This window comes from Phlebotomus papatasi, chromosome 2, assembly GCF_024763615.1.
Source record: "Phlebotomus papatasi isolate M1 chromosome 2, Ppap_2.1, whole genome shotgun sequence".
NCBI lineage: Eukaryota > Metazoa > Arthropoda > Insecta > Diptera > Psychodidae > Phlebotomus > Phlebotomus papatasi.
The window spans coordinates 31,219,912-31,243,803 of NC_077223.1; the positions used below are offsets into that span (position 1 = coordinate 31,219,912).

The 23,892-nt window shown below is 33.3% G+C and overlaps 1 protein-coding gene across 2 annotated transcripts in view; it reads right to left on the reverse strand.

The window, feature by feature from the left end:
* Positions 1-23,892, reverse strand: part of LOC129803479 (uncharacterized) — a 41,230-nt gene that overhangs the window by 5,034 nt on the left and 12,304 nt on the right. For both annotated transcript variants that reach the window (XM_055850072.1, XM_055850071.1), the window contains exons 2-4: positions 2,092-2,352; positions 1,108-2,006; positions 46-1,051 (exon numbers count right to left, since the gene is read on the reverse strand). In XM_055850072.1, coding sequence (XP_055706047.1) covers positions 46-1,051; positions 1,108-2,006; positions 2,092-2,185 — 1,999 coding nt within the window. In that variant the 5' untranslated portion in view covers positions 2,186-2,352. The remainder of the gene's footprint in view (positions 1-45; positions 1,052-1,107; positions 2,007-2,091; positions 2,353-23,892) is intronic.

Consider the following 23,892-nt stretch of genomic DNA (forward strand, 5'->3'; position numbering starts at 1 on the left):
AGGCGAGATTTCGGTGAAAGTTAGGTTAGGTGAAAGGTGGATTACCTGGTTGGACGGTTGTGTCTGGCGGTGGCTGGGATTTGGCAGCACATCTTGGTGCCAAGAGGCAGTGGTAGAGACAGAAGTAGATCACTGCAATGACAGCAGCAGCGATGGCCATGCCACGGTAGACGGCCTGCAGAGATTCCAGCGTATTGCCGGATTTGACTAGACCCAAGAGGGCACCCAGGCTCTTACCCACACAGAAGTATGCCACGACGGGTAGCGCTTGGGCCGTGGCAGTAAGTCGTCGAGGCATCAAATGTCTCATATACATGACAATTGTGGCCCAGGAAAGCCCCAAGGTCACAGGTTCCATGGCTTCCATCAAAAGTGTCCACCATGGAGTGTCTAGGATTGCTAGACCAGTGTACCTAAGGATATAGACACTGAATGCTCCAATTAGGATGTTTGAATGACCACAATAGTCCACAATCTTTTCGGCATTCCACAGAACAGGAATTGCAGGAAGTGCTCCAACTGTCAGTGTAAGTCCAACGAGCAGATCTGATCCTGTTATACCCTCTCCGGCCAGTTCAATAATATGCCAAGCTTGATAGGAGTCAATAGCACTCCAGAAAATGCCCAAGATTATGGTTACGAAAAGTAGCGCTCCTGTTTCGGGAGCGTATTTACGTATGGCAGACAAGGGGATAGCTAGCATACCACTCTTGGTATGCCACCACCATTCTGGTGGACTTAGGGGCATGGCGTTAGCCAAAAGGATCACCAAAGCTCCCAGTATCATGAGAACCACAAATACGATGAAGGCAACGAAGTAGATGGGTGTTCCTTCGGGATGTCCTATGGCTCCCATGATAGGCGCAAATATTGCCCAACCTAAGGATCCCCAAGCCATCTGCCGTCCAAAATCTCCTCGGCCAGAAGATGTTTCGCGCGTTGCGATAACAATGGCAGCATTGAGAAGAGCGATAGCGGCTGTTGGGAAGATATCTGCTACACTACGAATAATCAGGTACATCCAGAAGGTCTCCTCGGGATTGCCAACAACCTGGAATCACAAATCAGTTATTCTAAGTTACTTCTATATTTTGCGTAACACCTTACCTTGATGCATTGGCTTTCTGCCAGAACACTTCCGGGATTATCATAGGGATCGTGAACTTCACATTCCACCATTGGCTTGCATTTTGTCGAATTCTTGTAGAGTTTCATGTAGGTGGCTTGAGCAGGTGGGATGTGGCAACTGAAGCCATCCAGAGGATACCTGCACCATTCTGCGCTGTGCGTCTCGTTTTCCTGATTCGTAGCACTTCTTAGAGTTGTATGAACGCTAATGGACTTGGTGTCTTCCGTGTATACATGGCAAATGGTAGCCTCTGTGATTTCTCCATCAGGCGATGTGCCAAGGCATAGATGTGGCGGTTCCACAAAAACTTGTTCAACGTGAACATTTCGTCGAAGTCTCTCTACACCTTCGTAGTTGATACCATCGTCGTAGTTGTCGTAGTCCGCTTCGGAAGATAGACTTTCGGTGAGGGCTTGAGGTGCACCGTGAGTCCAGGGATTGTAGAGTTTTTCGAATTGACTTGGCTTCTGGCAGGTGTAGGAGCAGTTGGTCAAAATAAGGGATCCCTCTTTTGCACTATCCCAGTGATAGCATGTTTTTTCTTCGGTGCAGCGTTCTTGGAAGATTTCTGCTCCTTCAGAGTCGCAAGCGAAGCTAACTAGGGGTCTACGTGCCTCCCAGCGTTGGCACGGTGGTACAGCTAGGAGGATGGCGTAGAAGATGGCAGCTAAAATCATAGCTACCGCTATCAGGACCCGAAGATACCGACCGGACATTGAACCCTTCCGTCCAGCCATTCGATCAGCCAGAATCCCAGCCACTAGTGGTCCCAATAGGGACACTAGGGGCGCAACTATGGACACTATCCTAGATTCTTCATAGTTGAGCCCCGTGGCGATCATGTGAAGTGGCAAGAAAGGATATAGGCAGCCTAGGCCTGAAATTCAAGTCATTTAATTTGAGAATTTATTCAGGGCATTCAGGAACGTCCAGTATAAGTTAGTTGTACGAATTGTACTTACCGCCAAAAAATATGAAGAGAACACATTTCAGAGATACTAAGTTCTTATTAATAAGTGGTTTCTTGTCTAGTGAATCGGCAGTTTTAACGACCATCTTGGATTAGTCGTTTTTTTTTGTGTCTTGGTTCCGGAACAATAATTTACACCTCACACTCCAAGAGATGTCAATCTTCAGCTGCTGCAGCAACAATGGTGAACGAAACAAAGTGTCGTCAACCGATTAAACACGCAACTTTTCCTCCTATTTCCATTATTTTTCACCTGAAAGGTCAAAGAGAGAGAAAAAAAATTGAACTTTACTCACAGTTATTTACTCAAAACCTACATTAACTGTGCCAATAGGGGTGCGTTTGCACAGTATTAAATTTCCTATAGAAAAAGAAAAGCAAGAAAAGCTAATGGAATTACGACTGTTTGTCTCACCGCATATCATCATTTCTCCAATAAATTCTGGGGGCGTGCAAAAGGAAGCAGGAAGGAAAGTGAGAAAATTGGAAAAGTGGTAAAAAAAGTGCTAAATGGATACCACACTGACCTCATCGCGGACTTTCCCAATCAAACGACAATATATCCTTGAACATATCAACTATAAAGGGGGTGCGGGTTTAACATGAAAATGCCAATAATATAATGTAGGTCATCTGAGAAATGCGCACCAGTGTTGTAAATTTTGTGGCACATCACATTAAAATTGCGTTAATGTTAAGGAATTTCCTGTGAGATGTTATGTGCACTCAATATAGTTTGGTGTAAGTTTGAATATAGTTTCAATGCCATATACGCGTCCTATCGTCCTTCGTGGTTATAGATATTATGGAGAGATTGTGGGGCATTTTCTGGTTAATATCCGAAGAATTTTATTTGCAGTATAAATTTTATGGTTTCCCTATTTTCATTGAATAAAAGTGTTTTTCCCTTTATAAAAAATACTGAATTACAAGAGTAATATGAAAAGTTTTCGATATTTCTCATTAAACACGTTTTATGTATACTCGAGATCGGTAGAGACCATTCTTTAGTGCTAGAATTAAGGGAAAGCTTACGAACAGCAGGGTGGCAAACGTTACCACATTTCCAGTCCTATACTTTTGTGTATTTTTTCAAAGGTTTTGATGTTCTGAAGAAGATCCCATTCGGAATAGAAACATTAGCAAAATATAAATTGAAATAGAAGAGAAAAGAATTAAACCGAAATTCCCACTTTGACTACAACTATTTACGCACGGTCGTAAATCAGTAGTAGACTGAGACAACTTCACATATTCACACTGTTTTTTTCTTAGTAATGGCCATACTCAGATTGAATCCAAATGACGGAGAGTCGAAAAAGCTTTAAAATCATCAAGAAAGTGACAATTTTAAAATTTTCCAACACCTGTTCAGTAGAATCAGAAACAACAAACAATCAAAGGTGTCAGAAGAATCCACCATAATCAGGTATGACTTTGAAGTCTAGGATATAGCAACATCCGTAGTACCTGTTTTTCAAATAAAAATAACAGCAAATTCTATGCTCATTCCAAAAAGAAACGAGGAATTACACTGGACAAAAATTTAAAAATTAAATTCATTTTCTTAAAAGGGTATTTATTAGCACTTTAGAACTTGCACGAAAATTCGCAATCAGTATGAGTATTACAGGTCGGGAGAAAAGTTTTGATAGAGGACAGGAAAAAGAGAATACATAATTCCAAGATCATTTTTTTCTAATCAAAAATCTCCTACAACTTTGTCGTACTTAACCTAAAATGGCCATACATAATTCTAAACCATGGCATAAGCGGGTTTCTGGAACCTGCAAAATATGTTTCTACGGCAGCTATTTCTTCTTTATTCGGCTTAACCCTTTAAGGACGAGAAGCTTTCCGCTGAGCGAAATTCAATTAAATCAATTTTCCCTCGATATTTTAGCCTAAATAACAGATTTATGGTTAGAAAAAATTTTCCTATCCCTGGAACTCCTGGAAAACTATGGGTCATATATGACCCAATCGTCCATAAAGGTAAAAAAGCACAAAATTTTCCAAACTACTAGTTTACTCATTTGCTCTGTTATTTTTTTAGGAGGAATAACTTGAATATATTTGTGATAATAAAAAGAGTTATTTGGAGTACGAGTAAAAATTAAAACGATCAAAAATTAATTTTAAAAAATATCTCATTTAAATTTTGGTCCCAAAGAATCTTGAATAGTGGTACACAGAACAATAATTTTTATCATAAAAATGCATTAATGTTTACTTAATTTTTTATTTTTATGATATTAATCGAAGCAAATTCGAGTACTGGTAATACAGAGATAAATGTCGCATGCCTCACAAATACAATTGGTCTTATAATCCTTCTTTTTTAATAGCACCATGTGCACCTCAGTTTTCTTCGAAACATGCGAATTTCAGACGTAGTTGCACATTGCTGTGAATCCGGGAGTTGTTTCGGCGTTGATGCGTTCTCGATGAAACTTCAAAGTCCACTTCATCCACGTCTTGTTTCAAATATATTATGTCGCTTTCGTTCAGGACAAAATTGTCGTCTGGGCATTATGTGGATGCTTTCGTGGTCATTGATCTTGAAATTTTTTTTTCCATTTTTGAAGTCATCTACAAGAGTAAAAATTTATGAATTTACAACATTTACGTAGAAGTATTTTATAAATTATCAAAATATTACCTTCTTCAGTCAGTATTTCACTGGGAAATCTCAGCTAAATGATATTATCACACAATATTACACGAATAATTGACTATTTTGCGCACACATAAACAAAAACATGAAACATTCTGACCTCAAAACTTGGAAAATCCAATCGGTATTTTTTGTACCTTTATGGACGATTGGGTCATATATGACCCATGAAAATTATAAAACTTTTCTGAAAATACCAATGAACTATAATTTTTACTTTGTTGAGAAATATTATGTATATGTTATTACAATTTCTAGTCCCAAGAAGTTTCTGCTTAAAAAAAATGAGAAATATTTAAAATAATTAAATTCAACCACTACTGTGAAAATTTGAAAATTCGTTATTTTTGAGCTTAAATATTTTTTATATAGCAAGTAGCTGGAGATTTGCAAAAAATATCCTAGATTCCTACATCTTTCTACTTTGTGATTAGGTACAAACATTAGAAAGAAATAACTTCAGGTAGTCAGGAAAAATTATTTTCTCTATGGGTCACGGGTGACCCAGTCGTCCTTAAAGGGTTAACCCATTCCTTACCATGGTATTACACATCATACGCAAATTGAGTGATTTTATATTTCTGGGCAATTGATATTCGAATTGCTGTAAAGTTGGCCATTCGCGACTTACTCGTTTTATATTCTGAGCCGTCAAATTGATTTTGGAAGAGGAGATGTCCCAAGTATTTTTACCATTTTTGAATTATTTACCACTGTCTTTAATTTTTTTTAGCATGGGGCTTATTCACGCCACGAAGTTAAGTTTTTCGATTTTGAAAAATGCATCGATACACCAACTTCAATTGCTTTGAAAGATAAGAAAGAATTTCCAGATGGAAATGACACTTGGTATAGATCAATATTAGAAGTGATACTAAATTATTGACTATAATTTAAAATTCTTCCAATTCTTTATAGGTGTCGCACTCAGAACTTTTTACCCAACCTGTATTTCAATTAAAAATAAAAAAAAAGTTTGATTAGATTAGCGTTATTTAAATATTTTTAAAATTATTGTCAAATTACAGTCAAATCATTATTTGGTTCTTATCGTGTTCTCAAGGCGACTTGAGTCAAGTCGAGCAAAATAAAAGAATTTAATATAGGATAAAATAAGGTATAGTTCTGTAATTCTGAACAGAATATAATTCTGAATTTTGAGATATCCTTACAGTTTCTGATAGATGAAGCGGAATAGAAGACCACGAAGAAGTGCAAGACTTACATTTAAGAGTGCGTCTTCGTGCTCTTTTTCCTTTGACCTTTTAAAACAGTGAGGAAATCTCAAAATTCTGAAATAGATTTTATAATTATCATATTTATCCTAGATAAAATCATTTTCTTTAATAATTACGACCGACGACGGTCTAAACTAGAATAAAAGCTTGAATGGCGAAAAGTTTGGAGTTAGGCCAAAATCAGTAAATAATTCGAAGAATAACACCGCTAGTCCATGAAGATCAGTTTTGATTTATTGACAAGTTTTTTGATTCCACAAGCCCAAGTCCCTATGAATCATTCTCAAGCGATAATATTTTTTTAAAACGACACATTCAAGCCTTCGATTTTAGTTTTGGACTGCTTTTGGGAAGATTAAAAAACCGGTTAGAATCGGTCATAAATTTGGCTAACGCCTAAAAACGGTCACAAAAGTTTTATGTTTGTAATACTAAATTTTAGTGATTAAAATAAGAATTTTAGCGAATGTTGGGGAAAAAATATTTCCCCAATATTGTGACTTCAGCATTGGATCCAAATCCACAAAGTATACAAACATGTAGTTTTTCTACAAGTGTTATTTTTACTCTGCTCAAGTAACGTAAACAAATCGTCTTGATTCTCTACTATACTTCCTCCTTCTCCGAGACCATTGTATATTGAATATGGGTGATAAGGAAATTCCAAAATTTTACCATTTGTACAGCAACATGAATTTGGGGCTGAGAGTGATTTTTCGGATGGGATAGAATAACGAAGAGTTAGTGCAAATCCATTTGTAATTGAGCAATGATTGATCGACCACGCATTTTACGCCTTTTCGCTTAAGGAGTCACTTATAAATTATTCTTATTCACATGGCATTGCTTGACAGTCGCAACATGTGCGAGTTTCATTCAAACTAATCCCCATATTCAAGCATCTTCATAGAGTATTCAATTGACCGCGCGATTACTTGGCCCAAAAGTTGACGAAGAGTAAAAAAGACGCTGACATCATCCATTTCCAACACCCAAACTCTGAGAAGAAAAGCCATGCGGAGAGTGGATCATAGAAAGACTTTTGGGAAAAGCATACGAGCAATATTTCATGTGTTGTGTAGATGATATTCTTTAAATTGATTGGTGCGTGTAGAAAAAATTCCATCCTGTTTATTATGAGTTTGCAGATGGGCGATTTTATCGTGCTAATTATAGAGAAACTTCCCAATTGTGAAGGCGTCTTCTCGGGTCTAACATAGAATGTGCCCACTGATGACAGCATTTCTTTTCTCACATCACCCAGAAAAAAATTGATATTACATTTGAATTTTTGAAAACCCTGAAAGACTGAGTGTGAAATTATACTTTTCAAAAGAAATATCGGCCCTTTTCATTACTCAAATCCATCGTCACATTCTGACTCATGCGGAAAAACTTCCCATGTGTGATTGAAGTTGAAGAAGCTTCTCATCGAAAATTTCCTTACGTCAGTGGATAATTTTTTAGGCGCCGACAGAACCTCAGATAGGTTCCTTTAAATATAACCCATGAGGACATTCTCTGATCTTCAGACATTCTTCAAAAATTTTACCGGAAGAATTGTTATGATTTGAACTAATGCCAAGGCAAGATAATTGAGTTCATCGACATATATTTTTTGAGAAAAGTCATAGACCCTGATTTGGAAAACCAGGAACAAAGCAATAACTTTGAAAGTTACCACATTACAATGGACAATGTCATCCTAAAAAAAAAGTAAATATTGAGTAAGGTGAAAGGAACACCTATTGACAATTTAAGAAGTCGTGTCAGGACTTATTGATACCCTACTCTGTCCCATTTGGAATACGAAATTTGAACATGTATCCTTATAAAAAAACGTAGACTAAGGAAAAAACGTCATATTATTTACATTTTATTAGATACTTTAAATAAATTTCAAGATTTTGACAAAAGTGTCAATGAGGGGTTCCCTTTCGAAGAGGTGTTCCTTTGACCCTATGAGTAAAATGTATCATAATATAGAACATAAGTGGTATAAATAGTAAATTGTTGTTATTAACAGATTATGATAGAACATGATGCGATAAAAAAAATTGGATAGGGGAGACCGGGGCAGTATTTGACAGAGGGTGTCATAATGTTTCTTTGAAAGAATATTAAGGAAATTCCTATTTAATCAGAGTAATTAACTCCCTTTCTATTCATTAGAATATTCATCGGTCTCATACAAAATTGTTTTTCACAAATTATAGGCAAGGAAAATCTTCATGTAAATGTCCTAATTCAAAACCATTTCCAGACGCTTTAACTTTGACAGAAGATTCAACACATTAAGTTCATATTTTTTTCTGAAAAGAATTACATAAATTTACTCCTTGACTCTTCTAGAATGTTACTGGTTAGTTAAAATTCTTTAGATATAATTTGAAAACTTCTTAAATACAAGAAAAATACGCGAGCGTAAAATGCTTCTATTGGAAACATATTAATCTAAATGGAGACAAGGGAAAGTTTCTAATTGGAGACAAACAGTGTAAGTGAAACCGCGACGAAAGGCTTTCAAAACCTTGTTGAATTGCTCTTGAGTGCAGGATTTGTACTTATTTCTGGTCTTTTCTCCTTTACCATCTAAAACAATAAGAAAATCTCTCCGAAAAAAAAAACATATTTCCGGGGTTTCCTATTGAAGCATTTGCAGACACTTCAGAAAACCCCTTTTTGTTCACGAAATAGGTAATTATTTCATATGAAAACTTCACGTACCGTTAATAATAAAGACTAGCACTTGATTTAACTAAAATTAGCCAGAAATATTACATAAATGTTAAACAAAACGAATAAACAATGGTCGATCAATGAAAAATTCGATGGAGAAAAGGTTACATTTTTAATTTTTCTGAGAAATTAACAAATTAAAATTTGTGAATATGAATGGATTTTCTCTTTATTTGGAGGAAAATTAATTAAATAATGCAACTGTGTTATAGAAAATATATAAATATGGTAATTAGTACTGTATTTATCATGAAAACAATGACGTTTCCATTTGGAGTAGCGAAAAATTTCCATTTGGAGCAGGTTTTGAATTAGATTAATTTACCCTATGCTGGCTTATTCTGGATATATCAATTTTAGCTATGTATAACAACTCTAAGTAAAAATGTTTCTAAAAATTTCGCTAAATAAGAAATTAAAACAATTGAAAGCTATATAAGAGTTAAATCTTTTGGCCTGAAGCACGTTCTACTCTCGTATTTGTTTTTATGAAAAATTCTGATTTTATGAAAAGTTAAATTTTATAGTTAAACATTTCGACCATTTGTTTTTAACAGTGTCGTCCGACAATTTGGAGCATTATTGCAGACTTTATGAACACAAATTCGTTGTATGGGGTCTACTTCTGTTGATTTAATTACTATTTGGCACAAAAATATGGTACCAATTGGTAATGCTTATGGCAAATATGCAAAAGACAAATCAACAGAAATCCTGAGATAAAATAGATATGGTTTATAGAGATCATTTCTGTGAGAGAAGATCATGTAGGGAAGACCGGGGCAGGAATAGGTAGCAAATGAAATTTTTTGTTGTCTATAATTTGTGAAAAAGCTGTACACTCAGTCCCGGCATTATGCACATTTTCGGGACCGGAAAAAACGCGCTAAATGGCATTATGCATCGAGAAAATTTTCATATCCGCAGGGGCTTTCTTTTGAATAAATCTGCCGTAGAACGAATTTCGCGCGGAGTAAAAGTAGTTAGAGCAGAAACATTAAGCTTTTTAAAAGAAATTCATCAACAAACAGTACGTTTTGGAGATAATTCTTCAATAAATTGTTAGAATATTTAAAATTTTCTCTGGGCAGAAGCCTCTAACATTTCTATTAATTGTAAAATTGTTTCCGAAATAGTGAAAAAGTTTTGTAGAATTGTAAAAACGTGCCCCCACATTGTCCATATGCCCTGTACTCATAATTTGACCTTAAATGTCTTGAACGAATCTCAGGAGAGTAATATTAGACTTGATCACTGATGAAGGCTCGGAGCCTGAGCCGAAAGCTTTGAGAAAAGTTGATGAGTTTTCCTTGAGAGATTCCATTTCCCGACGATTTCCAGTTTCCCCATCAATATAGTTATCTTCACATCGGTTTTTGCTTCACAATAGTAACGGTAAGCCGTTTCTCGGCTTAAGTCATAAATGTGTCTAGGGTATTACTACTTAAGCTGAGAGACCGCTTGGTGGGAAACTGATGGGAATGTAGTCTAATCATAATTTTGATTATATTTACGTTAAGGGTAGAATCACATTGACAGTAAAATGCTTACCGTCACTGTAAAGCTTCACTGTATTTTGTTAATTTACGCATTTTTATTAGCAATTCTAACGCAAATTCTCAATTACCGTATTACCTTATCTCATACGCGGTGGCACTAGGTAAAAATAATATAAGAAAATTGAAGAAATAAAACAAAAATGTGATAAACGGTGAGCAAAAATAACTGTGCCTTACCTAGTGCTACCGAGTATGAGATAAGGTAATACGATAAATTCAGAATTTGCGTTAGAATTACAATGAAAATGCGTAAATCAATGAAATACGGTGAGCATTTTACTGTCAACGTGATTCTGCCCTAAGCTGTTTCTCGGCTTAAGCCGTAGGTCTGTCTAGCATATAATTTTATTCCTGACTTATGGGCTCTACACACTAGAGAAATTTATGTCCATATTGAAGCAAATTCTCTAAGCTTGTCCAGGAAAAATTCTTCCATATCGACATAAATTTCTCTAGTGTGTAGAGGCCATAGTTCTGTCCTGGTATCCCCTATATGACATTTTTACTCAGAACTCAAAAATTTTTAACATAAAATAACGAATTTGACTTGAGAGTAAAAACTGCCAATGGTTTAATTTGCGCTATTTATTATTTTATTGAGTGCTAACAAATCCATGCTACATTTATTTTTCTAACATAGTAATATCACAAAACCACAAATACGTAATGGAAGATTGCCCATTAAATTTCATATACACTTCACGCAGAGTTGAATACGAAAATATCCAACATTTACATATGCCAAAATCATACATTTATCTCCGACAATCTTTTTGCTAAATGATGAAAATGCTACATAACGCGAATTTCTTATTAATGTGACACATTTTTGACTATCGCACGATCACCAATTATCTACTGTTTATGGGAATAAAATTCTCCAAATCGTGCCCCATGTCCAAAAATATTGTCTAAAAATTTTAGAAGTGTTTTAAGTGTGCGTCTCATGGTGGAAATTTGCATAAGTTTGGTATAAATTAAGTGTGATATCACCAACAATTAACGAAACTATGGAAAATATGAGAGAATGAGCAATTTCATTTGCATTTCACATAAAGTTTTTTTTTGTGTTGGAAGACCGGCAGAATTCAAGGTCTCTTTTGGTTAAGAATTTTTCCTCAAATTGGTATTTTTTGTGCTTTACATTTGTGACTTTGAACTTCTCTTCGCGAATAGAAGTGCCAGTGAATTTTTTAGATCATTTTACAGGTGGTCAACATCAGCGGTGAATATTGTTTTTGAAATGATCTTGAAATATGCTAGAAAACGCTAGATAAAATCAGGATTTAATAGACATGTTTAAAGTAAGTTTCAGTACGGGAGACAGGTACAATTGATAGCTTTACTTAATTCACATTATTTTAATGCAGATTATAATTTTAATTGAATTAAACTCCAATATTTCTCGACATTCTTGCATAAAACAACTTAGTCTAAAAGAGTTTTGGATTATAACTCATCACAGAAAAGTTGGAAGGTTAATTGTCAATTCTAAGGTCGAAACAACAAGGCTGGATGTATAAAGATACATTTTTATAATTTTCATTGTATTGTAAAAAATAGAAAAATATGTTTAAAAAAATATTTTAGAATATAATGTTTGTAGATTTTTTTTAACATTTATTTATAATACCTTTATAAACTTTCCCCACTTTTCCGTAACCCAATGCATAATTATTAAAATATTAGTATTTTTTAAATTCCTTATTTCGTTAAAATTTTCCGAAAAAAAAATGTTTAGGACCAAGCTAAGAAGACTTGAAAATAATGTCTAATTGGTAATTTTTCCAAACGTTCGAAGAAAGGTAACTTTTTCCCAGTAGTGTTGATTTGGATACCGGTCTCAAACAAAAATTTGGCACTCAATGAGGTAAGTGGGAAAGTTATTGTTTTACGATACGTTTTTCAGGTTTGAATTTAGCTAGATTATAATGGCTGTGGCACACCTTTTACATCAGAAAATTTCATAAAAACAAAATTTACATCCCTTTTTTTCTTAAGACTTTTGAATATGTCTTTCCGACTCTTTTGCACTCTTCTTCTTCTTTTGAACATCATACCAAATTAAATTTAGTTCAGTCTAATTTTAAAATCGAAGATGTGGGATAAACTTATACAAATCTTTTGAGAAAGAAAGAGAAGTAATTTTGATTTTATGAAATTATAGCGAGCTAAAAGGTGCGCTGAAGGCATAAGTCACCAAAAATTTCTGTAAATTACGCTGGATGTAGGGGAGGGTGGGGCAGTTTAACGACGGGGCAGTTTCAATTTTTGCATATTCTTCGTATCTCTTTGAAAGGATTGGGATAAAACCTTTATGTTATTGAAGAGATAATTGAGACGCATGTTTATAAAAACAATTAATTTGGTGACGCTTCTCGTTTGAATTCTGTAATTGATTTTATAAAACTACATCAAAATGAAACTTTTTGTAATGTAATATTTTCAACAATTTCTGAACTATTGCACTTATCTATCGAAGAAACATAATTGTATTAAATTACCAGTGGTTTTATGATTATTATAAGGCATTTAGTGTAGAATGAATTCTAAGACGGTTCTGGCAATTTTGATTTGAATTCCAAAAATGCGTGAGGGGCAGTTTCATGCAAGCACACGGAGAAATTACTAGTGTCTAACAATTTACTTTTTTAATCAAAATCAACTTAAAATGATCATTGAAAACGTTTTGTAGCTGTTTTTGTCGATAAAGTTCGAAATTATGGTTAAGGAAATTATTATAGTTTCGAAATTATCCTAAAAGTTCATAAGAAATTAAGAAAAATAATCTTTCAGTGTTTTTTAAGTGCTTAAAAATGAGGAATTTAATTGTTATAATATCTTTTCAGAATGTTTACAGCAAGATATTGTATTTTTTTTAGTATTATAAAAATTCAAGACTTTAAATACTATTATAAAACTGTTATAACTGAATTAGCTTAGCAGTACAAAAGACATTTCGTCGGTTGCGGCAACCTCTGTCATATCTGCATTTCTTTTGTATCAGCATTTCACGCAAGAGGGGATGTCTGTATTGTAGTTGCTCCGAATGCAGATACAAAACAAATGCAGATACGACAGAAGTAGCCGCAACCGACGATTTCTCTCGTATAAAAAAATTGTTCAATTAATTAGAAATAGGCTTTGAAATCTTTGGCGATATTTTATTTTCTCTGTATGATAAATTAGTGTTCAAATTCTGTTATAAAGTTTTTGTTTTATAACATTTTTATGTTTTAAAGTCTTAGAAGACCTCAAAATATAGTAATTTTAATCAATTATGATATCGCAAGTTTCCTATAAACACGTTTTATCTTTCTCAAAAATTGCCTCATATTTATTTTGGAATTGCCCCGCAATGGGGGACTTTCACACATTCTGCTTTTCAAGTGAAGTGAATTTCTCAACAATAGACGAATGAAATTAAAGGATTACTGTTATTATTTTTATTAACACTAAACCCAACTGTAATTCACAGAATATACAAAGTTTTACTTTTGTTTATAATCTTTTTGCAAAGTGGATCCAAAATTTATTTTGCTATTTAGGGGTAAAAACTGCGCCACCCTCCCCTAATGAATTTACACCAAATTAATTATTCAGGACTCTGGCACACCTTTTTGATTAGGAAAATTTCGTGAAGTCGAAGTTCGAATCTATCTCTTTCTTAAAAGCTTTGCATATGTTTATCTTACTCTTTCGCACTCTTGTTCTTATTTTGAACATCAGATCAAATTAAATTTAGTTCAGTCCAAATTTGAGACCGAAAGAGTGGGATAGATTTATGTAAATCTTTTAAGAAAGAAAGGGATGTGAATTCTGATTTTATGAAATTATAGCGAGCTAAAAGGTGTGCCGAAAGCATAATGGTCAAAATTTAAAGAGATTTATTTCTAATGGCTCCGGCACACCTTTTCGATCAGGAAAATTTCATGAAATCGAAATTCACATCCTTTTCCATCTCAAATTGTTTGCATAAGACCATCCTATTCTTTCGTCTTCTTCTTCTTCTTTTGAACATCAAACAAAATTTAATTTAGTTCAGTACAATTTTGAGACCAAAATAGTGGAACAGACTTATGCAAACCTTTCGAGAAAGAAAGAAATACGAATTTCGACTTTATGAAATTTTCCTGATCTAAAAGGTGTGGAGCTATAAAAACCTTCGTTTAGATTGCTTTAACCCAAATTCGTTGAAAGACAAATCCAGCCTATCAACTGATATCTTGGATCTCATTTATCACTATAAAGTATCAGGTTAATCTTAAAATGCTTTAGTAACAATTCACTGTCTTGAATTTTAAATCCTTACAAGCCATAAATGTCAGTGTCATAAACAATTAATTCCACACTAAATTTACTGTTATAGTGTGAAAAGCGAAAGCTTTCCAATTGAATGTTCTCCGATGTTGAGCTTCATCTATCTCTACAATGCATAAAATTCTATTTTTACACGTAAATCACCGTCAATTAATAGACACCACACTTCATTAGACGTTGATCACTTTCCGCTTCCGTGGATAACAACGTGAGAATTTTTAGATAGCACGTCTTCAGCTGTTATGGGAGCCTCTAGCAAGAATGGTTAGCTGTGAAAGAATTGGTGATTAATTTTCCAATCTACCATTGTTTGTATAACTCAGCAAGTGTGGTGCCTTATGGGCAAATTGTCATGATGACACTATTCCTTTTTAAAGCATCAAACCATGATCTCAAATGTAATTTGCTGCCCACGCCTATCAATTGAATCTCCTCCAGTATCTCGTTGTCTTGAAATTGAGTGCAAAAGCAGGAGATGGCTTGATTGAGTATTCAATGAACTCGTCTCCGCTCATTATTCCATGGAGGACACAACAAGTGAAGAAATTCGTTTAACAGTTACCCTGCAACAATGCAATCTGCTCAAAAACTTGAACAAAATTGATCATCGCGGATCTGACATGAAGAACTTGTTTCATTCTTATTGCCTTTTCTGTAAAAATTTCTTTTCATACGGATTTTTCTTTTGCACATCATGAATTGTTGCATTTTATCAGTTCAGAGAGAAAACTATAATTATTTACCATTTTTTTTTTACAATATCACAATTCACGTGCGTGTCTCAATGTGGTTGGATGTTTACCTCTGAGCATCTCGCGGTACAATCTGTGCATTACGGAATACAAGTCACATTTAATGTAGAAAAAAAACAAACAAACACAAGATAGAGGCAAGAACCTCTGTTTGTTGTTTCAATCTGGAGAAAAAAAGGCACGGTTGTCTAAGAATTTTGCTAAAACAGCAAGTTTTTGCACGTTAATTAACTGAGAGAAAATGCGATTCTTCATGCTCAGAAATGTTTACTAACAGTCAGAGATTAAGTGACAAAGTATTATGCAAAAAAAAAAAACAAATTGCAATAAATCTGTTGAACTATTTCTCAATTGGTGATAGGTTAAGTAAACATAACTTCTAAATCAGCAGATGCTATTTAAACAAATTTAAAATATCTTTTCTATAAACATTAATTGATGCAAGTTTATCAAACGTTATTACTTTTAACTAATGGACTACATTTACTCAATTAGTTTTTGGGGTTATTAGGGTTATGATGAACATAACCTTCAAAAATCTATTAAAGCATCAAATAGAAAACATTTTCAGAATTCTTTCTATAAGTAACAAAATTTTATCAATTTTCACGCAGTAAAGCTCCTTTGAAATATATGCCAATGCTATTTCAAACGTTTCATTAAAATCATATCAGATCCTAACCTTACTTTTTTTTAAATCTATTTGATAAATTTGGGAATGAGATCTAAGGTTTTTTCTATTAATTTACTGGGATAAATGGATTTTTTGGTTAGGTAACTTATACGGGCTTCAGACCTGAGGTTTAGCTATGTGGCTTAACTCCGCTAATTTCTTATCAATTACGATTTTTTGGAAAAATTTAACTTAGGATTGGATTACTAAAGATAAGTGACATATTGAGCTCACAAAAAGCAAGAAAAATGCTCGCTATTTAGGATTTTAAGACCTTCGGGAACTGGGCTAAACCTCTAGTCTGAAGACCGTTTTAGATCCAAAATAACAAGTCTAAGAGATTCTCTAACAAGTAATTTGCCTGCGACTCATTTAAGCAAAAAAACGGATCTAAAAGCTTTCATATTTAAAATAAATAAAATTATAACCAAGAAAAATTTAGTAAATTTTGATTCTGAATATAAAAATTATTCTGAATTTCTGTATCTAACAATGAGTACAAAATTTGGTAGCAGATTTTCTTTATTTTTTGAAAAAGTCTCATGTTTAATTTAATTTTGAAATTTTCTTTACGGTTAGATCATATACATAACCTTAAATTAAACAATAGTTTGAAAATGAATTTATCAAATTGGGCCGTATTTTATATTTTCAGTAAGTTGTTAGCATGTTGCAAGTGTGTAATGTAATATTCTATAATATGAAATTAAAAAAAAATATATATATTGCAGAGAAATTTTATTTTGTCACGTAGTCATTTTGAAGTGTTGTATTGGATCGAACATAACCTTTAAAAGTTAAAAAAAATGTAGCCAATGATATCCAATAAAGCCTATTATTATTCATTTTGAACTTTTCCTTTGGCAGTTTCAGCGAAATTAAAATTTTGAAAACAATAAATTTAAAAAATGAATAGGGGGAGGTGGGGCTACTTTGAGCTGTGGGGCTAGATTGTTATACGACTTTTTCGCCTAGTTCTAAATGAAGCTGCGCCTTACAATTATTTTATTTAGATCCACAATTATTTTGTGTATCCAAATTACATAATCTTAATACTCAGTTGTCATAAGAAATATGAGAAAAAATCGTATAACAATGTAGCCCAACAGCTCAATATAGCCCCACCTCCCCCTATTAATTAAACTATCAAAAACATAAAGTGTGATGTTAATTCACTGTGAAAATCATTAGAAACATTCAGTAAATTTACAAAGAAATTTTGAAATCTAATCAAATATAATGCAAAACATATTCTGCATTGATTTTTTAGGTTTATGTATTTAAGTTTAGTTTAAATAAATTCAAACCATTCAAATAAATAAACATAGCCTATATATTTTTATGTTAGTTTCATGAAAAGCAGATTTCGCATTTGATGAAGTGAATTTACAAGATTCCAAACTTTGTGATAATTTATGCCAATTTTTGTGTTTTTAAAAATAAACAAATATGTAACAATAATCTCTTTTAAATTGTAATTAAAATGAGAACATCAAAAACATCACACTTCATAAAAAATTATTAACTTGGAAACCATCCAGAAATATGATTCCGCGTTATGAGTGGTTTTTTGCGTGAGTATTGAATTGGCGATCTTATAAGCACATATGGCACATATGAAATATTGGATATTATTTATTACAAAAACCCAAACGATGATATGCCCTAATCTGAAAAATTTAATTATTTGATGTCTAAATTGTTCAACCAACCAATAGCTTTTTGAAAATGTGGGGGCGAATCTTTGTCAATGATTCTTGTATGCTCGATTTAATAAAGAACATTTTTTATGTAAGTAATCAATGATGGAACTTAAAGAAAAGACTTAACTTAAAAATCCTAATTTTTAGGTTACGTATATGTATCTTAGTCAAAGAAATATTTATGTCGTGTACGTTTACATTGATTCACTGAGAGAAATCCGAAAAAGTTAAAATAACATTCCGGAAATGTTAATTTTACCCTGCAGTATTGATCCGAAATCGGTGTAAATATTACCCTTTTTAGGTGTATTAGGGGTTAAAGGTACCCTTTTTCATGTTAATTTTACCCTTGAAAAGGTGTAAAATTAACATTAAAAAATGCTGATATATTTTTACACCTAAAAAGTGTTAAAGTTATGAGGAAAAAAAGTTAATCACACCCTCTTTTTTCTCAGTGTTCGATGTTTAACTTAGCAGTCAAACAGTGATTGATAACGTATTGATAACAGTATTAGGGTCTTTGAAGTATCTCCACTAAAATCAACGATTTTAAGCAGAATAAGTAATACTCTCACCCTCTGCAACCCTTTACCAGATTCAGAATTAATTTAAAAGATTCTCACATTATCTGTAAAATTAAGACAGTTTTGTGAGTACGACATTTCTATTTCAGCTAAATTATTATAAATTGTTCGTCAACTGGCTCAACTTACGAACAGTGTGTACGAAACGTAAATGAACTTTACGAACTTCTTTGTGGGTTATAGGGTCGAATGAACACCTTTTCGACAGGGAACCCATATTGACACTTTTGTCAAAATGTTAAAATTTATTTAAGGTATCTAATAAAAGATAAGTAATATGGCTTTTTTTCCTTCATCAACGTTTTTTTATAAGGATAATAATAATAATAATAATAATAATAATAATGCTGGCATAACATTCCATGAAGGAACAAGGCCTTCCCGCAAGGGGATTTCTAGACATGCATTATTATTTTTTTCTTGTACGGGATGAAGTTGTCAGTCGTCCGTGGAATCAAGTGCAGTGAAACTCACTGGATGCATTCCGAACACCTTTAACGCCAGAAAAATTCCTGGTGACCTAAAGGGGATTCGAACCCGGGACACTTGCATCATAGAGCGAGTGCTCTATCATTTGACCCATTGAGTATCCTTTTTATAAGGATAAGTGTTCAAATTTAGTATTCCAAATGGTACATATTTAGAATGGTGTCAATAGGTGTTCCCTTCACCCTACGATTTATGAGCATTTCGTAACTCTTTAATACAAATTCACAAACTTTTACGAAACACATTTTCTGTGTAGTATTCGAGTTTCCTTCGTTGTATTGCGAGATGTGTAATTGTGTAAATTCGAGTATTCTCCGAAGACTTTTCACATTTTGCGTACTAAATTCAGAATAAATTTATTTCTTCAGAATAAAGTTATGAGCAGGTGTCAAAACAGTATTGAACAAAGTTTATAAAGTTAAGCAAAATGATATTGTCACAAAATACAAGTCTATAAACTGAAAATAGATTTCTTCACCTTAAATATACTGCTTCATTTTCAGTTTAGCTTGATGTAATGTATCTCAACACCCTCAGTTTTTTGGGGTGATTCATTGGAATTTTGCAAAACAACATTGAGCTCTACATTAGTTGTGACGATATTGCAAAAATCATTAAAATTTCAGTTTACTTCTGTGTAGTACTCCATCATATGACTTCATCTAAAAATATTGCAGCATCAACTAAAAATAGCATTGTTGTGAATGTCGTACGTTTTATATTAAAAAAAACAAACTTCATTGTATTTCATTAATGATGACTTCACAGCACGACTGCAAATTTAACCTCTGGCTTTTGCAATCATTTTGATAATTTAAAGTCTAAACATTATTGAAAGAGATATTAAATCCTCAAAATTTCTTTAGGGAGCTGGAAGTGAGAGAGAGACTATTAATTTAATTCGAAATGATTTAATTCACGTGCAGGGATTTAGTTAGGGATTCTCATGAGGGTGGTTTCGCCCAAAGGGGTGGATCTGATGAACTTTACTTTGAGATAATTAAAATATATTCTGAAAATCGTTGGACCAGTGCTATTTTAGCTGGAGGATACAATTTCCTTAAATAATCACTGTGAGATGAAGGAATATTTCCTGCTTAAAATGCGACAGGAGCCAATATAACACATATAAACACACTGTAATCGATTTTCATCGCCCTTCAGCTATATAAAACATTTTTGTGAATTATAAGCAAAAGGTTGCTCAATAATGCAAAATTGGGCAGAGTTGTTCTATTACAATTAAACATGAATGACGTAGAAAAATTTAAATTATTTTCTTAAATGTGAGAATCAAACTTAAACATAAGAAACCTTTTAAACGGATGGTTTGTTCCTAAGATAAAATTTAACTATTGGCTGTTATGACTAGCGCACAATAACTTGTTTGTTAACATGTTTTTAAAATTTCTGTGAGAGTGAGCGAGATGACTAGATCTAGATATCACTCACTCTCACAGAAATGTCAAAAACATGTTTACTAAACAAAAGTTATTGTGCGTTGAGCATTACAATTCCTCTAAATGTGTCTCGGATAAAATAAATATTTTGAGGGACTATTTCAATTTGAAGCATTTTAAAATCAAAAATTTCATCATTACGAATATTAAAAAATTAAGTTATTTAAATACACCGAATTTAAGTAACATTCTTTGGAAGAAAACCGTCTCATCGCAGGATTTTATTGTTAATGTTGTTACTAATTTAACACTAAACCTACCAAGACTCGGTCAAATTGACCGGTTTAAAATTACCACATATTTAAACGGTAAAATGGCACTATAAAACTTAATAACAATTTCTTAAAATATGCATGTAATTGTAATATATTTTTCAGTGTTTAAATTTTGATTTTTTGCTCTTTTCCAAGACAAATTTCTTGAGTATCTTACCCTACCGCGGTTTGTCATTTGACCGAAAAACAATCGAAAACGATCGGTAGGTTTAGTGCTAAGAAATCATATTATATTTTTTACTTTTTTATTTTCGTGTTTTGTTTATTATGATTTATTCTGAGAAGAATAGATTATAGAAAAACCTAGAATGTAAAGTTTTTCTGTGTAGATTTTATGTAGGGTCGAGTGAACACCTTTTCGACAGGGAACCCCTATTGACACTTTTCTCAAAATGTTGAAATTTATTTAATGCATACAATAAAATGTAAATAATATGGCGTTTTTTCATTAATTTACGTTTTTTGATAAGGATGAGTGTTCAAATTTCGTATTCCAAATGGTACAGACAGAGTAGGGTGTCAATAGGTCCTCCTGACACGAGTTCTTAAAGTGTCAATAGGTGTTCCTTTCACCATATATTGTAAAGCAATTATGTAAGCTTTGATGATAGATGAGACTCGTTTAAATAATATTACAAGCTTTAAAGGCTAAATGAGTAGTTGAAGGTGCTACATATTTTTCATCTTCCTTGGAGTGAACTATCCGCGGTAGACAAGGGCCTGATTAGATTTAGGCCCTTGACACACTTAAGACTTAAGCCGAGAGACGGCTTAGTGGAAAATGATAGTAATGTGTTTTAACCATTATTTCGAATTTAATTACGCTAAGCCGTCTCTCGGTTAATCCTCAATTCTGTCAAGACCTTTAAGCTGATATTTGAGAATATTTTACCTATAAAATCTCGAAGGAGAGGATTAGGTGAAGGAAATTTATGCAAAGGACTTTTATTCGATAATCCTAAGACATCAATATATGACAGTTTGGGATAAACATTTACTGTCAATTTTTTTAAGCTATATTCTCGAGGATCGGCCTGGGTCTATTTAGGACCTAACGTTCACTCCCTTGAGCAAAAGTCTCAGCAACTTTATCATTATCATGTAAAATAGGATGAAGGATTAGGCTTGGTGAGTCCGGTGTTCGGCCGTCCAATGGGTTAACAATTGTCTAATAGGTCGTACGCTCTACAAATACAGTATTTTTATTTCGAAGATACGTTCGGTTAAATGAATTTTAATTCTTTATAATATCTTGAATTCGACTTTAAATTGCGACCAGTGAGCTTCAGTGGACTTAACTCGGACATGGTATGGCATTGACAATCCCATCATCAAAGTGTGATTCCTCCATGAGGTTGTTGTGTCATTTTATTATCGCAATATTAGTTTTCGTGCATTCAACAGCCCCTAGTATAAGAAGGTGGATGGAGAAAAGGTCCTTTTGAAAGCTTCCCCGAGCAATATTACAAATAAACTCGCAATTGGAGTCTTCAGGCTCTTTCTCGAGTTTTATTTACGCACACCACGCATTGTGTGTAGTAGATATAAATTTCCATAGTGACTGAAATGCGTGACTTGGGCGTATTTTTCATGTACTTCAATTGTGGTTACAGAAGGAAAGGAGAAATAAGAGTCCACAGAGGAGTATCCCATATTAGTTCTGAGGCTCAAAAGTCGCGTACATGCTTTTTATTTCCCGTAATTAATTTACTTAACACGCACTACTCTAGCAATCTTTTTTTTTTCTCCCCAAAATAAAACGCAGACTGGCATAGCGAATCAACACTGTCATTGACACCAGGAAAATTACCCTAAAAATTTACTATACTTTCGTGCTTAGCCCCTCAACTTTCTTCTGGGCCATTATAGACCACTGAAAGGACAATCTTTACTTTTCAACTCTCGACAAAATTTTTTTCTGCTAAGGCAAACCACCAGTGAATTTAAATTAATTTACAACATATTAAATTTATTAAAAGACATAAAACTCACTGGTTCTGTGAATATTAATATGCTTTAATTGACTGCTGCGTCTTTTTATTGTGACGGCCCAAAATCAGTTAGCCCTTTGTGAATGAGAAGAGTTGAGTGTGAGAAAGATTTCTTAGATGACATTGAAATATGAGTCAGACTTTGTCATTTCATCCATCAGTCAAAGCTAAGCTATGATTAACATATGTAAGATACTAATCATAAATAGTTTGAGGTGGTCTTTAAGAAAGTTTGTTATTAAATTAAATTTTAATAGCGTTTTGTAAAGATAGAGTTAAAGAAATGGAGTTGACTGAAATCGATAACTAAATGTAGAAGCATTAATTTAAATTTCATATATCAATCATCAATAATATAATACTTCATCGGAAAGGGAATACGGTGACCCTTTAATAGTGCTTGTAGCATGTTGACCATGTAGACGATCCCATGTGATTAGGCGCGTTTGAACGGGGGTAGGGGAAAGTACTCTCCCTTCGAACGTTCATGCCTTCGACTAATGTTAATTTTCTTTAAGTTTTCTTAAGAGCCTTAAACATTTCTATTAAATATTAGTTAGCTTATTATTAATTATTGATAATTATGTGACAATTATGTGGAAATCTCTTAGGAAAAGTAAGAGAAATTCACATTATTCGAAGGCATGAACGTTCGAAGGGAGAGTACTTTCCCCTATATCGTAAAGCACTGTATTGAGTTATTTTAATCGTTGAGTCCTGGGAAATATCTTCTAATGGCACGATCCTATGTATAATTAAATCTTTCAGAAAATCTGTTACGATTTACGATTCTACCAAGTGTTCCTGGGTTTTAAAGTTGTACAGTCGAGTTCCTCAAATTTGAACTCCTCAAATTTGAACGACGGTTGAGTTCAAAATGTAAAATTTAAGGTTATGTGAAGAAAGTTTTGCGTGGAGTATGAAGTAGAACCATTTTTCTTTGGTCTTTTCTCAATATTATCGTATTATAGTAACTTCCGCAACAAATTCCATTTATTTCACAATAAAACACATTGATATATTCTCTAAACTTATTTATCTTAATTTAGAGAAAGTGAATTTCATATGAATTCCGTTACGTTTTTGAAAATATTATTCAAATTTGAGGAGTGAGAAATGTCATCTATACCCCCCAAATGTTCAAATTTGAGGAACTCTACTGTATATCATTAAGAGAAATTCAAATAAAATACTGAAAAACTTATTTGATGTTTATTATATAATTTTTAACATTCCTCTTTTTTGAAAATATTTAAAATATAAAATATATGTGCTAATTCACCGGTGAGTCTAGGAAAATTTCCCATTGTGGTTCGTTCCTAAGATAAATTTT